At 53.8% G+C, this 18,181-nt stretch overlaps 1 protein-coding gene across 2 annotated transcripts in view; it reads left to right on the forward strand.

Moving 5' to 3' along the window:
- Positions 1-6,485, forward strand: part of LOC102456878 (complement C3) — an 89,641-nt gene extending 83,156 nt beyond the window's left edge. For both annotated transcript variants that reach the window (XM_075902306.1, XM_075902307.1), the window contains 4 exons: positions 1,416-1,502; positions 4,761-4,844; positions 4,946-5,081; positions 6,228-6,485. In XM_075902306.1, coding sequence (XP_075758421.1) covers positions 1,416-1,502; positions 4,761-4,844; positions 4,946-5,081; positions 6,228-6,369 — 449 coding nt within the window. In that variant the 3' untranslated portion in view covers positions 6,370-6,485. The remainder of the gene's footprint in view (positions 1-1,415; positions 1,503-4,760; positions 4,845-4,945; positions 5,082-6,227) is intronic.
- Positions 6,486-18,181: the final 11,696 nt, after the last annotated feature.

Raw genomic sequence — 18,181 nt, forward strand, 5'->3', positions numbered from 1 at the left:
GTCCCCTGCCTTCATGGCAGCACCAAGCACCACCTGACAGGTGTCTGTCCAACCTGCTCTTAAATATCTCCAGAGATGGAGATTCTACAACCTCCCTAGCCAATTTATTCCAGTGTTTAACCACCTTGACAGTCAGGAAGCTTTTCCTAATGTCCAGCCTAAAGCTCCCTTGCTGCAATTTAAGCCCATTGCTTCTTGTCCTATCCTCAGAGGCCTGGAGAACAATTTTTCTCCCTCTTCCTTTCAGCATCCTTTCAGATACTTGAAAACTGCTACCATGTCCCCTCTCAGTCTTCTCTTTCCGAACTAAACAAACTCCGTTCTTTCAGTCTTCCCCCGTAGGCCATGTTTTCGAGACCTTTCGTCATTTTTGCTGCTCTTCTCTGAACTGTCTCCAATTTCTCCACATCTTTCTTGAAATGTGGGGCCCAGAACTGGACACAAGACTCCAATTGAGTCCTAATCAGCGCAGAGTAGAGCGGAAGAATGACTTCTCGTGTCTTGCTCACAACGCTCCAGCTCATGCGGCCCCGAATCATGTTTGCTTTTTTTTTTGCAACAGTCTCACACTGTTGACTCACTATGCTCCACTATGAACCCTCAATCCCTTTCTGCAGTACTCCTTCCTAAACAGTCACTTCCCCTTCTGTGTGTGTGAAACTGATTGTTCCTTCCTAAGTGGAGCACTTTGCATTTCTCCTTATTAAATTTCATCCTGTTTACCTCAGACCATTTCTCTAGTTTGTCCACATTATTTTGAATTATGACCCTGTCCTCCAAAGCACTTGCAACCCCTCCCAGCTTGCTATCATCTGCAAACTTAATGAGTGCCCTCTCTGTGCCAATATCTAAATCAGTGTTTCTTAAACTGTGTTCCTCGGCACACCAGTGTGCCATGAGGCAGTCAGAGCTGTGCCGCGGAGAACAACAGAATTCAAAATGGCCACCCTTAAAGGGGCAGGTGACTTTTTTTTCCCAATAACTTCCCCCTGACCCTTCCCCCCGCCCCCCAACCTTTTTTTGTTTTTGTTTTCTTTGTTTTTCTTAACAAAAAAATCCTCGGTGTTCCTCATAAAAAAAAATTATTGTTTGGTGTTCCTCGGTCCTAAAAAGTTTAAGAAACACTGATCTAAATCATTGATGAAGATATTCAATAGAACCAGTCCCGAAACAGACCCCTGCGGAACCCCACTTGTTATGCCCTTACAGCATGACTGATTTTGATTTTAGTTATTTTGAAATAATTTCCTAGTATAGGCATCCCCCTAGAGTGCTTTTAATGTTTAGATAGTGCCGAATTTTTGAGGGTGGGGGAGATCCAAAGCAAACCATTTGGTGAATTGGACACAAATTCACGAACTAGTTCGGTGCCACCGATTCAGTGTGACTCTCTCTCCTTCCTTCCCCTCCCCCAGAAAACTGCTTCCTCCAGCACAAGACGAGTGAGTCTCTCACCCTGCACAAACGGATTGAGATGGCATGCGAATCCACTGTCGATTATGGTAAGACCACTGTTGGGAGTCTTCCGTGTGTGAGGAGGGACGCTCTGGATCTGAGGGAGAACCTCAGGGCCGGAGTGGGATTTACCAGTAAAAAGATGCGTTTGATTTTGGGGTCTCCCCGCAAAGTGGCAGAAATCTCAAAAAAAAATCAGCAGTTCTTATGAGATCTCACCTGCTTGACCAACAAGATCTGGAAAATGGACCTCCTCTGATTTCGAACCCACTCCAGAGCCAAACCCATAGGGGCTCAGAAGTCAATCCAACCTCTTGCATAGGAAAACTTAAAGAACAAGGAATAGTCTAGCAGCACCTTAGATGGGATCAGGAGCTTTCGTGGGCACAACCCACTTCTTCAGATGAATGGCGCATTAACTGTCTAGTTCCAAAATAAATAGGGGATGGGAGAGAGAGGGTACGTCTAGACTACAGGCTTTTGTCGACAGAGGCTTTCTTGACAGATACTATCAACAAAGTTGTTGACAAAGAACATCTAGACGACACCCAGTTCTGTCAACGAAGCAAGCCACTTTGTCGACATGAGAGTGTAGTGCAGATGCAAAACGCCTTCTGTCCACAGAACTCTGTTGACAAAAGACATTATTCCTCGTAGAATGAGGTTTACCAAAACTGCTGCGTTCTGTCAACATTATGTTGACAGAACTCGGCAGTAGTGTTGACGCAGGTATAGTTTTGTCGACAAAACCCTGTAATCTAGACACACCCCGAGAAAAAAGGGAAAGGGAGGGGAATCAATGAAAGTTTATGTTACATGATTAGGGCATGGCTATGAACAATAGATTGAGAAACGTGTCTTGAATGGAAGCTAGAGGCAGGAATGTAAGTGTAGCGGATAGTAGGTTTCCAGTATAAGGTGGTGGAAATGTGTCCGTCATGCATTTGTATTGTAGTTTCAAGGAAGTGTCTCTCTCATGTGTTCTGAGCAAAACATGAGAAGTCATTCTTCCGCTCTAGTCTGCACTGGTTAGGCCTCAGTTGGATTATTGTATCCAGTTCTGGGCCCCGCATTTCAAGAAAGATGTGGAGAAATTGGAGAAGGTCCAGAGAAGAGCAACAAGTATGATGAAAGGTCTAGAGAACATGACCAGTGAGGGAAGACTGAAAGAACTGGGCTTGTTTAGTTTGGAAAGGAGAAGACTGAGAGGAGACATGATAATGGTTTTCAGGGTATCTAAAAGGGTGTCATAAAGAGGAGGGAGAAAAAATGTTCTCCTTAGCCTCTGAGGATAAACCAAGAAGCAACGGGCTTGAACTGCAGCAAGGGAGGTTTAGGTTGGACATTAGGAAAAACTTCCTAACTGTCAGGGTGGTTAAATACTGGAAAAAGTTGCCTAAGGAGGTTGTAGAATCTCCATCCCTGGAGATATTTAAGAGCAGGTTGGACACACCCCTATCAGGGATGATCTAGACAGTACTGGGTCGTGCCGGGAGGGCAGGGGACTGGACTTGACGACGTCTCGAGATTCCTTTCAGTTCTAGTGTTCTAGGATTCTATGACTGATCTCGGCTGAGGCTGATGGTGGGGTGGAAGTTGTTGAAATCCCTGTGGAATTCTTCAAGGGTCTCTTTCCCGTGGGTCCATATGACTCTAATTTACTTTTGCCCCCTTTTCCCTTCCTTCTCCCCCCCCCCCCCCCCCCCATCCCTATTTATTTTGGAACTGGACCTTTAATGCGCCATTCATCTGGAGAAGGTTTTCCCGTTACTGACTCACTCGGCTTCCCCTCTGAAGCTCTTGCATTGAGTTATTCCGCGTGGCAAATGGCTGATGCTAACGTGATGGGTTCCACGCTTTTCCTTAGGGTGGTGGGCCAGGGGGCTGTCCTTGCCCCTATTCTTGGGCTCTGCTAATGCCTTGGAGCGGGAGAGAAGAGGAGCAGAGGAGGGATCCAATTCCACCCCCTCTTCCAGGTCTCAGTCCTTCTAGCTTTGCAGATTTCCCCTTGGGCAAGGTTTGCCTTCCCCTGAAACGCCGATCCTCTGGTCAATAGCAGTATTCTGTGAACCCCAGTTTAGGCACAATCCAAAGAAAAACGCATTGGAAACCGTATTCCCAACTCTACATATAAAATGATGGGGTCTGAATGAGCTGTTCCGCCTCAAGAGCGAGAGCTTGGAGTCACTGTGGAGGGGTCTCTGAAAACATCCCCTCCACATGCAGCCGCAGCCAAAAGAGCCACCAGGACTTTGAGAATATTAAGAAATTGCTCGATTCAAAAAGACAGGAAACATCACAATGTCTCTCTGCAAACCCACCTCTTGACTGCTGCGTGGAGACGTGGGTCGCCGCCTCTCAAAAAAGATACGCTGGCATTGGAAAAAGTTCAGAAAAGGGAAACAAAAATGATTAGGAATCTAGCCCGCCTGCCATACGAGGAGAGATTAATAAGCCTGGGACTTTTCGGCTCGGAAAAGAGCCGATGAAGGGGCGATAGGACACAGGTCCATAAAATCATGACAGCTATGGAGAAAGTGAAACAAGGAAAAGCTATTTACTTGTTCACATCACACAAAAACTAGGGGTGGCCCAATGAAATTAACAGGCTGCAGGTTTAAAACAAACAAAAGGAAGTATTTTTTCACCCAGTGCACAGTCAACCTGTGGAACTCCTTGCCAGAGGATGTTATGAAGCCCAAGAGTATACCAGGGCTCAAAAAGAACTAGATAAGCTCACAGGACAGGTCCATCAATGGCTACTAGCCACGATGGGCCGGGATGGTGTCCCCACCCTCTGATTGCCAGAAGCTTGGAATGGGCGACTGAGGATGGATCATCTGGCGATTGCTTGTTCTCTTCATTCCCTCTGGGGCACCTGGCACTGGCCCCTGGTGGAGAGGGCTCTTTCAGTTTTGGTTGGACGTATCTCTGGAGATCCAATCACATGACATCTTCTTTAATTAAAATGAATCTTTAATTCCTGGAGACTCCAGGCCAATCCTGGAGATGCCCTGCTATCGGTCTGATTCTCCGTGCCCATTCGTAGGTTCTGACGCCACATTGTCCCTTGATGAAACTGCCTGGCTACCATGGTTGTCCCCGTGGTCAGCGCCAGATCAAAAGAATGACGCGAAACTCCTACTCCAAGCCCCAGGGGGAATCTTAGCACAAATTGAAGGGATCCAGCGGCCTTCTACCTGGCTTGTTTGATTCTCTCCACTGCTCCATGCACTGGCCCCACTCCCATTTCCCTACCGCAAACTGCGACAGGCTTTCACCGGTGTCATTTTCTCTCCCCTCAGTGTATAAAACCAAGCTGGTTGGAACTGGACAATCCAACAATTATGACAATTACATGATGGACATTTTGCAAGTCATTAAAACAGGTAAGAGCGCCCCCTTCTGGACCTTGAGAAACAACCCTCCCCCACCCCGCCAGCTCCCCCACCTGGAATAGCTCAAGGTCCATCTTTCTCCTCCTCCTCAGGGACAGATGAAAATCCCCTCAGAACCGTTCGCCCATTCATCAGCCACGTGAAATGCAGGGACTCTCTGAAGCTGGAGCTGAACAAGGACTACTTGATCTGGGGACACAGAAATGACCTGTGGGCCTTGAAAACTAAGTAAGTAACCAGCCCTCCAGGCTCCTGCAGGGTAGGGACGGAGGCTGCCGCTGCAGGTCCGCCTTGCCTCATGTGAGCGGCCACCCTTGCATTTCATGAGGGCAAATCCAGGCAAAAGTGCTGGTGGTGTCTCCAAGCCGTCAAGGGTGGAGCAGCACTGAATGGGGGTGAAATACTAATTTATTGAGTCTTTCTTTTCCTTATTGTCTGTGTGCTGTGAATTTGCCCCGCCTCTTGCGAGGCTGGGTGAGGTTCCTGGGGGGACTGGTTGGGCTCTGACCTGGTGGGATAGTAGCCAAACACACTCCCAGATGATAGCAGGTGACCAGGGGAGAGGAGGTGTGATCTGAAACGGCTGCCCTTGGTCTACATTGTCCAGTAACTTCAGCTGAACTTCCTCCTTGAGTTCAGTAGCCCCAGGGCAGCCAGGGCCCTCCCAGTCCATAACCAGGGAGTCCCAAAATGACACCTTCCCCTCATGGCCATCCCGAGGGGAGCACAGGGCATGGGACAATCCCCAGCGCAGGCCCTGTCCCTCCCCTGACTCCACCCCTTCCCAAGCTCCACCCCCTCTTACAACCTCCCCCGAGGGGATTCCGGGAACCACACAGGCGGCGGGAGCTGGAGCAACCCAGCACCCTGCTCTGCCCGGCCGCCTTCTCCTAACTCGCTGTGTCTTGCTTCTCCGCGGTGGCTGCTGAGGGGGCCCCTAAAGCCTGGGGTGGCTGCCCCGATCCATCCTATGGCTGGGACGGCTCTGTTCCTCTTTAACAAGGGGAGGCTTCCCTCCAGATAGGGGTAGCTGAATGCAGAGTGTTGCATGCTGGGAATGTAGTTTCTGGCTTGACTCCCCTTCTTCTTAACAAGGGGAAAAGTGGACGCAGTTAGACGAGATCAGGCGTGGTCCTCAGGCTCCGGCTGCCTCAGGATCTGGGGTGGGCTGACCCAGGACCTCTGGAAGTGAAGGCAGGAGCCACTACGGCCATAGCGCAACGCCCCATCCCCGTCGGCCCCACTGGTGACAGACTCAGCGAGCGCTGGCTGAGGCCCAGTCTCCCCCCTGCATGGGTGTGGGCGCCTGCAGGAGGCAGGCAGGTTGGTATATCCCACCATCCCAGGCACCCAGCATCTCCCTCTCCCTTCCAGCGTCTCCTACCTCGTTAGCAAGGACACCTGGCTGGAGGAGTGGCCCAGCGAAGAAGACTGTCAGGAGAAGAAATTCCAGAGCCAGTGCCAGGATTTGGATTTTTTCTCCCAAGCCTTGACCATGGACGGCTGCCTCACTTAAACGCAGGCTCAGCGCCCTCAGCCAGAGGGCATGGTCTGAGCCCACCCAGCTTGTGCGCCCTCTCCTGCCCCCGTACCAGCCTTTCCTGGAGATATAAAGTGCCTGACTTCTCCCAGGTACTGTTGTGTGGGTTTTTACCGATATCGCCTAGTCGAATGCTACGGTACCGGGCGTGTGGTACCATGGGGCATCGGTTCGATGAATCAGGGACGTCCTTACAAGCTGTGGTGCCCTACGCAGCCCCCCACGAGGTGGCTCCTTTGTGGGGAGGCTGTGGGGCAGACGCTGCGGGGGGCATGCACAGAGCTCGGGGGGGCAGGAGCAGGTCGTGCTCACCTCCAGTGGAAGGGGGAGGCTCTGCTTCCCCGGCTCTCAGCTGTGTTGCTTGGGGCAGGGGCCTTGGGGAAGGAGTGAAACCACCCCCACATTCACCCGCAGTTGGGTTGCTCTGCTTCCCCACCCCTGCTGCCAGCCCCAGGGCCCCACTAACCCCTGAGCATGTCGCTCAGGGAAGGGGTGGAGTGTGGGCAGGCGGGGGGTGGAAGGGTCCCGGGCACCGCACCCACCATAGGAATGGTCCTGCTGGGTGCAGCCCACGGTGGGGTGGAGGGCTGAAGGATGGGGAGACTGCATGCAGCTGCCCCACATTTCACGGTGCCCTGGCAGCTGGGTATTTTGTGCATTGGTAGGGGCGCCCCTGCGGGTAATGTATGAATCTTTCAAGGGGAGGACATGCCAGGTACTTGCAGATCTTATGTTATTACTGGAAGATGAACCCAGTGTTGCTCGGGTCCTTAATTCACTTATTTTCTGTTTTTCTTCATTGTCATCGTGGCTCTGGGGTGGGGCTCGGGGGGGGGGGGGGAGTTCAGCCTGCAGGCTGCCCGGGGAGCGAGGACAACCCCATCCCTCCCCCACCACAGCAGCTTGGGGCCAGGTGAGACGCGCTTCTCCATGGCTGCTGCAGCTCCTGCGGGCACAGCCGGGGGAGGGGTGCACATCCCCCGGCCGGGGCAGTGTCGTGTGCTTCGGTTTTTAGATACGAGAGGAGACCGTCAAAACACCTCAGCTGAACTCTTGTTAACTTTATTGTGCACAGAATAGTAAAGGAAAGCAGTGCAGAGTTACACAGATCGATTTCAATACAGGGCAGACAGTGTAACAACACCTTTACCTAGGACAATACACAAGCTACTCAGTTATAAGAATATGAATAAACATGTACTTATTCCTTTGAATCACACACACACACACACACACACACACACACACACACACACACACCTGTTACCCTTACGATTGTCAGACAGGAGGCACGCGCAGGGGCGTCCGCAATGCATCAGGCAGTAGGGACTGGTTCACCCTCTTGTTGCAGTGAGGAAGGTCGTGAGGACACTTTACCCGGTCCCTCCTACTGATTAGATTTTCTACCCCTCTATTTATAGCAAAGCGAGACTTGGTCGTTCCAGTCATAGCTACCAATCAACTGCATTTTGCGTAAAATACCGATGATGCCAATAGCTAGGATACACTTTGCAACGCCAAAATACGACAAAAGCATGTCATTCGTAGTTTTTCTGGCTGTCTCTGGAATTTTTCGCTCATCAAAAATGGGGTGTCCTCGTACCAGGTTGTTTCTGCTCTTTTTGGCCTGGTCTCGCCGTCCTGGACAAGTTCTGCATGATTGGGCTGCACTCCTGAGGTTCCCCCACCCTTTCTGGGCTGGCCTGCGTGCGTACGTACGTGTGCGCCCAGGCTCGAGTCAGACCTGGGGTGGCGTGTTCGAGATCCACCCTTTGGACAAGGCCGGGACGAGGCCTAGCACTGCAGACAGTGGTCTGGTCAGGGGAGGGCCGTCCAGGCTCCCCTCCAGGCAGGTCCAGGTTTGTCTGCCCCCGGCGCCCCCCAGCCAGAGTGAGGGATGCAGGGAACTGGGCACTTTCCCCGGCTCCCTGACGAAGGGAAACAGCCGGCGATGTCCCCGTACGAATCGGCGGGGGGGGAAGTTTCAGTCCCCCCCCACCCCCAGCCCTTCCCAAAAAGGTGCCTGAGGGGTGGGAGCATCTGGACTGGGCAGTGCCCAACATGGGGGAGGTGGCGCACCCTAGATCCTTTCACCCGCCTAGGGAGTCTGTCACTTTTCCGAATGGGGGTATGTCTACACTACCCCGCTAGTTCGAACTAGCGGGGTAATGTATGCATACCGCACTTGCTAATGAAGCCCGGGATTTGAATTTCCCGGGCTTCATTAGCATAAGCGGGGAGCCGCCATTTTTAAATCCCCGCTGCTTCGAACCCCGTGTAGCGCGGCTACACGGGGCTCGAACTAGGTAGTTCGGACTAGGGTGCCTATTCCGAACTACCGGTACACCTCGTTTCACGAGGAGTACCGGTAGTTCGGAATAGGACCCTAGTCCGAACTACCTAGTTCGAGCCCCGTGTAGCCGCGCTACACGGGGTTCGAAGCAGCGGGGATTTAAAAATGGCGGCTCCCCGCTTATGCTAATGAAGCCCGGGAAATTCAAATCCCGGGCTTCATTAGCAAGTGCGGTATGCATACATTACCCCGCTAGTTCGAACTAGCGGGGTAGTGTAGACATACCCTGGGACTGTAGTGGGGTGGAATGGCTGCCTACTGACCCGGAGGGGGAGGAACCCCACTGTGAGCCCTTGTGGGCGAGCCTGGCCCCACCCCCTCACCTGACAGGGAGGCAGGCGGCAGGACCGGGGCTAGAAAAGGCCTGCCTGGGGGGCCAGCTAGCAGTGGAGACGGACGCTGGCCTGGTGCGCCTGCCGGAGGCTGAGGACTGGCCCGGCCCCCCGACCATACCAGAGGCTGAGGACTGGCCTGGCCCCCCGACCATACCAGAGGCTGAGGACTGGCCCGGCCCCCCGACCGTACCAGAGACTGAGGACTGGCCCGGCCCCCCGACCATACCAGAGGCTGAGGACTGGCCCGGCCCCCCGACCGTACCAGAGACTGAGGACTGGCCCGGCCCCCCGACCGTACCAGAGGCTGAGGACTGGCCCGGCCCCCCGACCGTACCAGAGGCTGAGGACTGGCCCGGCCCCCTGACCGTACCAGAGACTGAGGACTGGCCCGTGCCCCCCGACCGTACCAGAGGCTGAGGACTGGCCCAGCCCCCCGACCGTACCAGAGACTGAGGACTGGCCCGTGCCCCCCGACCGTACCAGAGGCTGAGGACTGGCCCGTGCCCCCCGACCGTACCAGAGACTGAGGACTGGCCCGGCCCCCCGACCATACCAGAGGCTGAGGACTGGCCCGGCCCCCCGACCGTACCAGAGACTGAGGACTGGCCCGGCCCCCCGACCGTACCAGAGACTGAGGACTGGCCCGGCCCCCCGACCGTACCAGAGACTGAGGACTGGCCCGGCCCCCCGACCGTACCAGAGGCTGAGGACTGGCCCAGCCCCCCGACCGTACCAGAGGCTGAGGACTGGCCCGTGCCCCCTGACCGTACCAGAGACTGAGGACTGGCCCGGCCCCCCGACCGTACCAGAGGCTGAGGACTGGCCCGGCCCCCCGACCGTACCAGAGACTGAGGACTGGCCCAGCCCCCCGACCGTACCAGAGACTGAGGACTGGCCCGTGCCCCCCGACCGTACCAGAGACTGAGGACTGGCCCGTGCCCCCCGACCGTACCAGAGGCTGAGGACTGGCCTGGCCCCCCGACCGTACCAGAGACTGAGGACTGGCCCGGCCCCCCGACCGTACCAGAGACTGAGGACTGGCCCAGCCCCCCGACCGTACCAGAGGCTGAGGACTGGCCCGTGCCCCCCGACCGTACCAGAGACTGAGGACTGGCCCGGCCCCCCGACCGTACCAGAGGCTGAGGACTGGCCCGGCCCCCCGACCGTACCAGAGACTGAGGACTGGCCCAGCCCCCCGACTGTACCAGAGGCTGAGGACTGGCCCGTGCCCCCCGACCGTACCAGAGACTGAGGACTGGCCCGTGCCCCCCGACCGTACCAGAGGCTGAGGACTGGCCCGGCCCCCCGACCGTACCAGAGACTGAGGACTGGCCCAGCCCCCCGACTGTACCAGAGGCTGAGGACTGGCCCGTGCCCCCCGACTGTACCAGAGGCTGAGGACTGGCCCGTGCCCCCCGACCGTACCAGAGACTGAGGACTGGCCCGGCCCCCCGACCGTACCAGAGACTGAGGACTGGCCCAGCCCCCCGACTGTACCAGAGACTGAGGACTGGCCCGGCCCCCCGACCGTACCAGAGACTGAGGACTGGCCCGGCCCCCTGACCGTACCAGAGACTGAGGACTGGCCCGGCCCCCCGACCATACCAGAGACTGAGGACTGGCCCGTGCCCCCCCTACCATCCACCTAGGGGGAGGCATGCTCCCCCTCAATCTCACCTCGGGAGAGTTGCCTGACCTCCCCCCTCCTGCCCCTTGCCAGTACTTACCTGTAAAGGTCTGGGAGCTTTGACTGCTGCCCCGCCCTGCACCAAGGCCCGGCCAGAGACTACTTCGTTGCCTACCCCCTGCCTCGTCTTAAGGCCGGGCCAGAGATTGCTTAATTACCAGCTACCTGCTCTGAGGAACTTTCTGTTTGCTTGCTGCTCCAACCTGAGTTAAGGCTCGGGACCCGAACAGACTGTTGGTCTGGGGCCTGGAACTCACAGGGGCGCTGCGGATGTGGGGGGAGGGGCCGCCCACTGATCCGGAGGGGGAGGAACCCCTCCGTGAGCCCCCCACAACGGGCGACATGGTCCCTGAGAAGCGATCTCATTTCAGGCACATCCCGTTGTCCTGACACAACCAAACCCTGAGCTTGCTTTAAGTTATTTGCCTCCCACAGTTGGTGGTCGTGGCTCTTGCCGGTGCAGAGTTCTTGAACAAATAGACAGAGGGACACACGGGCAGAGACAGAGACACACAAGCACTCGCAAGCACATAGTAGATTCTTTGTATTATTGTCGCTTGGCCCTACCCAACCTAGAGGCTGCGAAAAGAAGATGCTGATGATAACTTGTCAGAGACCAGGACCCCAGTGCGCCAGGTGCTGTACAGTCACGGAGCAAAAAGGCTGTCCCTGCCCCCAACATGTGCAAAGAACAAGACAAGAGGAAGATACAGACAGACTGGAGGAACAAAGACATACGTACGGGTCAGTATGACAGGCAAGGGTCTCTGCACACCGGCAGCTGAACTGTTGTCAAGTTTTCGGAGGCTACCACAGCCCAGGAGAATTCTGAGGAGGGATTTGAAGAGGGAGACTCAAGAAGCATTGCATAGCTGAGAGTAGAACGGTCTGTCTTTTAACGGTAGATGCTGTGAGAGGTTCTTTTCTGTTAACCCGATCACTAGCCGGTCTTTGATCTTTTCAGGTTTTGCCGTATCCAAAAGCAGTTTTCAGCCCATGCATGCCCAAGCACGTCTAAAAGCTTCAGCATGCTGTCTTGATTCCTCAGTTCTCTAGTGAAAACATGCTCTTTCACAAACCACATTTCTTTGAGGTAAAAATTGTGCATCAAACATCGCCAAAATGCTTTCATAGTCATTTTGTGACAGTCCTCAGTAAAGGTAAAAGATGTAAAGATACAGTCTGGTGGCTTCCTCATAGCATAAATGAAAGATGATATCAGGATATCTTCATTTTCTTCATTGAGCTTTGTAGTAATGTGTAATCTTGTAATTCTGAAGGTCTGTAAAAAGCAAAATTCGCTGGGCACTGAAGATCCTGCATATTTTGGTGCTTCGTTCCTTCTGTTTACAACCTTCATTGCTGTTTTCCTCCAGTTTCTGCTCTCTTGTGGCATCTGGTAGGCTAATTTTACTTCTGACACCATGTCATATGGCGCTTGTACACAGTAGGTGGCAAGATAGGTTGCTGTACCAGCTATGGACTGATTAGAGAGCTTCTTCCCCAGAGAGATACACCAAGGCTGTGTCTAGACTGGCAAGTTTTTCTGCAAAAGCAGCTGCTTTTGAGGAAAAACTTGCCAGCTGTCTACACTAGCCGCTTGAATTTCCGCAAGCACACTGACTTCCTACTGTCTGAAATCAGTGCTTCTTGCGGAAATACTGTACTGCTCCCGTTCGGGCAAAAGTCCTTTTGCGCGAAAATGGTGATCGGGGCTTTTTTGCAGAAAAGTGTCCGTGCCAATCTAGACGTGCTTTTCCGCAAATGCTTTTAATGGAAAACTTTTCTGTTAAAAGCATTTGCGGAAAATCATGCCAGTCTAGATATAGCCCAGATGTGTTCACTATAAAAGCCTTTAGTTACTGCTAGGAAATTCTGTGATCTTAAATAAAATATATTACATATGGTTCCACCTAGTGTCGGAACAGTATAGTAAAAGCTAAATACTATTGCAAAAAAAGAAAAAGCAGCAAACTTCATTCTCGGATGTCTTAGCACAGTGGTTCCCAAACTTTTCGGGATCATGCCTCCCTTTTTGATTTTTGAAAAACCCTCACGCCCTCCCTCCCCCCCAAAAATAGTGGCAAAACTTGTTGCGCAAAAAAAAAATAAAGAGAAAAGAAAAGAACTGACCAGGGCAGCAAAACTTAATGGCGGAGGGAGGGCTGGGATACCTTGCGCCCCCCCTGGAATTTCTTCATGCCCCCCAGTTTGGGAACCCATGTATATTAGCAAGAGTGTTGTGAGCAAGACATGAGAAGTCTTCAACTCCCCTCCATGTTGATTCAGCCTCGACAGGAGTATTGTGTCCAGTTCTAGGCACCACATTTCAGGACAGATGTGGACAAATTGGAAAAAGCGGTTAAGCACTGCCATGAATTGCCTAGCGAGGTGGTGGAATCTCCATCATTGGAGATTTATAAGAGCAGGTTGGACAAACACCTGGAAGGGATGATCTAGATCATACTTAGTCCTGCCTTGATTGCAGGGGACTGATCATAGGATCCTAAAACTGGAAGGGACCTCGAGAGATTGAGTCCAGCCCCTGCCCTGGAAACCTCTTGATTTTCCTTCCAGTTCTATGATTCTGTGACTGTTACACAGTTTATACCTTGGTTCCTTTCTAAACTATGTGACATGGACAGAGAATCCAAGCAGGCTGGAGAGTTGGAGATTCAGGAAGCTTTCTGCCTAGCTAAAACCCCTCCTGTCCTGGACCTTGATTAGCAAAGCACCTAATAGTATTGATTATTCATACTGCGGCAGCGTGTCTTTGTCTTCAACATGTCCAGATGGGACTTAAGCATGTGCTTAAAGTGACACACATCCTCAACTGAATAGGATGGACTTAAGTATATGAATAAGTATATACGCTGCTGAATCAGGGCGTTTATTAATATTTCCTAAAGAAATATATTAACAAGGCCCCAGGTAACACTGGCCTCTCTTGGGTAAATTGGAGAACTTTCTCGCAGAAGCGGAACCCACTCCAGGCCGGGGTTGAAAGGTGATTTAGTCTCTTAATGAGATTTTCGGACATGCCCAGGCCTGCACCTCATCTGTTTCGGCCCTTCCGAAAACCCCATTGGATGCTTTTTATCTTTAGATGCCGAAATCACCCTTCTAAAATCTGGCCCGGAGACCAACATTTTCAACCGAGGGTCCCTGAATGTATGCTTTGACATCCCCCTGGAAGCTATGGAAATACAGGAGCTGATTTTCAAAGTTGGAGCAGGAATCGAAACTCAGCCACTGCCTGCAGGCGGATGCGAACCTGGGACCGGCACAGCAAGTGGATGTGGTTCACAGAGGTGCCACACCTCTGCCCATTAGGCCGCATGTTTTCAGAGCCTAAACGCAGATGGAAGTGCTCCCCCATGTGTACCCCGGGTTGAAAATTCAGGCCTAAGTAGCAGTAGGGGGACATACAGGTGGATTAACGTGCCAGCTCTTGCACGGTGTCAGCTACTGGTTGTGCTGTTCTGGGGGATGCTCCCTGGGGTATGATCTGTGGGGCTGAATTTTTGGTGGCTCACACCCCCATGGGGAAGAGAAGAATCCCCCCCTCCTGGCTTCCAGCCTTACCTCCCGTTAATGGAGTCGCCTGCACACGGTGTTCCAGAGTGGGGCAAAACTCCCATGCCTTCCACGGTCGCTGCCCAGCGGGTGTTGGGGCGGTGAGGTGAGAGCAGCCGGCTGTAGCGCAGCAGAGCGGAGGTTTTGGCTCAGGGGTTCCTCATTTCGGCCTAAGTTCCCCTCCTGCAACTCGGTGCTGCTCAGATAAGCTTCCTGCTCGACTCGTGCGTCGTGTTCTTGGCCAAGCCGCAGGTGGATGCAGAGCCGTTCATCTGCAGCTCTCTGTCGGGCGGGGGCAGGAAGGGCATCAAACTAGCTCTGGCGAGGGGGGAGAAAAGGCGCGGGGGGTGTATCTGGTCAGTGTGGCAAAGCACAGTGAAACAAAACCTTCCGTCACGTCAGGGGATAAACGAGTGTCACGGATGAGCGCTGAGAAACCTCAGTGGCTTTGGTGGCGGGGGGGTTCACTGCCTTTGTCTCTGATGCATGGGAAATTCGGGCTGCTTTCCCATACGGTACAGCGGCTCTTTTCCCGCCTGCTGCAGTGCAGGCTGGGATAGCCTTCTTCCCCGAGGCCCGGGCGATGGAAGGACTGAATCAACACATCCAGCCCGCAGAAGAACGGCCAGGTGTGTGGAGTCATCTTGCTACCGGCTTGAGGTTACGCCGTGGTGATGAGGCCCGGCTCTGCAGCCTCCTCTTGCAAGCGGTTTCGCTACCACGTGGTGTCATGAAAACGGTGTTCAAACGCCACACTGTCACTCTCTGCTTGGAAGGGGTTTCCCGGGGCTCCTTGGGAGTCCGCAGGATCTGCTCCATCTCCCTCTGGCGTGTGGCTCCGGCGCCGAAGCGCTTCGGATACATTGGGACGTAGTGGGGGGGCTGTCTGCTCTGTAACCCGGGGTTCCCCTACGCTATGCTGTGTGGTTCCCACGGACTCACCCACGTGTGCATTGGCCCAGGCACCTAGTCCCAGCCTGAGCAGAGAACAAGGCTCTTCCCTGAGGGAGAGACAAAGGGAGGGAGGCGGAACGGCCACCTGGCTGGGGGGCAGGGCCTGGGAGCTGGGCAGTCTTGTCTGGAAAAACATGGAGAGGAGACTAAGCTAAGTACTGGGGGTTGAGGGGGGGCGGTGGACCCCTACCCCAAGGGGTCTGAGGCTGCCTGGCCCTGACTCCTGTAACCACATCATGTCAGTGCTGTGCTGTATCCTGGAGACGCAATACGCCATCTCTGTTCTACTGGCTGGCGGAGTCCCATCTTGCTGCTACGGGGGTGCAGGATCGGGGGGGGTCCCCGACGCGCCGTCACACACGTCCAGTGGTTTCATGTTGCTGCCTTCTAGCGAGACGACTTTGGGGGTTCCTCAGGGCGTGTGCTGTAGGAAGGGGGCAGCGTTCCTGCTGTAGGGGGAGGGAGGCTGGCGCAGCGGGTTTTCTCAAACTGCTCGTAGCTTCCGGGAAGCTTCCCTTCAATTCCTGGCAACCATCAAGACGCGACACAAGATCACAGGGTCCTCACTGAGAGTTTGAAGAAGACCCTTGGGGTTTTTGTTTTGTTTTGTTTTGACCTCGGTGAAAAATCCACAGCTTTCTCACCTCTGTATGGGGAATTCCAGTCCCATTCACGCTGCTCAGCGCCCACCCAGGACGGCCCAGGGGATGAGTCAGGCCCAGCCCGAAGCTCCAGAGCTCCTGCCACGGTGGGGAAGGCGGAGAGACCTGCTGATGAGAAAGTGGATAATTAGCTTCCCAGCACCACCGATCCTGTTGAGATAACAGGGCTCTGGAGGCTGGGGAGGAAGTGCCCATGGGTGTGAAAGAGGAAGCGTTGAGCTACCGTACAGAACTGACTCCGGCAGGACCGCCAGCCGGTTGTTACAGAGGGGGCCGCGCTAGCTGGACTCCCCCAGCCAGGCTTATGCGAGACGCCAATGCAGCTGCCCTGCCTGGCTATGTCTACACTGCAGGCTTCTTGTGCAAGAGCGCATCCACACTGCAAAAGTGCACCAGAAAAGCGATGCGCTTTGGTGCAAGAGAGCGTCCGGACGGCATGGGCGCGCTCTCGCAAGAAAGCTCTGATTGCCATTCACAGAATGTGTGTCTTCCAATAGGCTGTCTTTGCGCAAAAAAAACCCCGTTTCCCGTCCACACACACCTTTTTGTGCGATAACTCTTGTGCCAAAAGGAGTTATTCCGTGCAGAAAGAGGAATACCTATCCCGCAATTTGCTCTGTTGATTCACTGCCCATTTTCTTGTGCAAAAACGTGCTTGAGGTGTGGACGCGCCGCGAGTTTTTGCACCACAACTCTGCAGTGTAGACATAGCTCCTGTCTTTTGGTAGCTTTAGGGAGCAGGCAGGCTTCTGAGCCTCCCATCCCAACCCTACCGGTTCAATTCCCACCTGGGATTATTCGGGTCTTTCCTATTCAGAAGGTGCAATTGATTCATGTGGTTCCTCGGCTACGTCTGCACTGCACAGTTATTTCGGAATAAGCTGTTTCCGGAAGAATTATTCTGAGACAGCTTATTTCGAAATAGCACGTCTGCACTGCAGGGAAGCCTCAAAAGAAGTCTGAGGCAGGATCCCCTAATGTAGACGTGCTATCTTGATTTATTTCGGAGTAACGCTATTGCTGTGTAGACACTCGCATTGTTATGCCGAAATAACTTTGCTGTGTAGACACACCCCTCCTGGCTTTCGCAGCAGGGAATCCTGCCCAACCCACTAAGGTGGCTGGAGCCGGCTTGGTCCATGCTTGCAGCTTGGCCCAGCTGACGGCGGTACTCCTGTGTAGTCAACGCCAAGTGAGAACACCTCCCCTTGGATCAGTTTCTTCACCTGCGTTTGCCTGCTGAACTCCGAACTGTTTCAGTGTAAAAGACTAGCCCGGGCAGCTTATGGGGATCGGGGTTCCCTGTTAGCTGGGCCATTCCAATGATGCCCAGCTGATTAGCACAGCGCCCACAGCTGGCAGCAGGTGTTTCCATTGGTGGTGCCCATCTGCACATGCCTCACTGCATCAAACAAAATTTATTCCGCACATGGATGGGGAAATGAGAGGGACCATAGATTGGGGGGAGGGGGCGCACTGGGATTGCATGGCAGCTGGCTCCACAACCCTGTGGGGCATGAATTGGGCATTGATGCAGTACCATCCTATTGCAGCCCAAAGTATTTTAGGGCTGGTATAAGAATAGAAGTGTTACGATAACACGTCCAAAATACTGGTTTGCTAATAAGTTCCGTAGGCTTTGGTGTCACCCGGCCTCCCGTGATTAGACAGTGTCTGCATTGCAGAATCGGGCTCCGTCTACACGGGGAAGGCAACAAACGTGCTGTCGATTGGCAAAAATCGCTAAAAGTGGAAAACGGTCAAACTGGTTTTTCTGCTTCCCATTGTCGACATTTCATGGCCACATGGCTGGCTCCACTATGGACAGAGAGAGCAAAGCATTGTGGGTAAGCATCCCACAGTGCAGTGTAGTGGGAGGGCAAAGCTGATCCCTGCGCCTCTAGGGATTCCCTGGGCGCTCTCCGTGCTGAGGACTGTCAAAGCAGCACAGCCTCCCCCTGCACCAGCAAGACAGAAGCATTCAGATGTTTTTGGTTTGTTCTCCAAACGGAGCAGCTCCCTCAGCTGTCAGACACGTCCTGGAGCTTTGAAAAGGGAGGGGCACATGCTTGCAGGGCAGCAGAGATCACAACACACTGAGCAGAGCCATCAGGGCAGGCCTTGTGGGCTACTGGTGGAAGTCGGTTCTCTCCACAAAACAAGCAGCAGAGTCCACCCTGGCTCTTCATCAACCATCAAGGGAGGGGAAAAGACAAAAATC

This window comes from Pelodiscus sinensis, chromosome 19 (genome assembly GCF_049634645.1).
Source record: "Pelodiscus sinensis isolate JC-2024 chromosome 19, ASM4963464v1, whole genome shotgun sequence".
Lineage (NCBI taxonomy): Eukaryota > Metazoa > Chordata > Testudines > Trionychidae > Pelodiscus > Pelodiscus sinensis.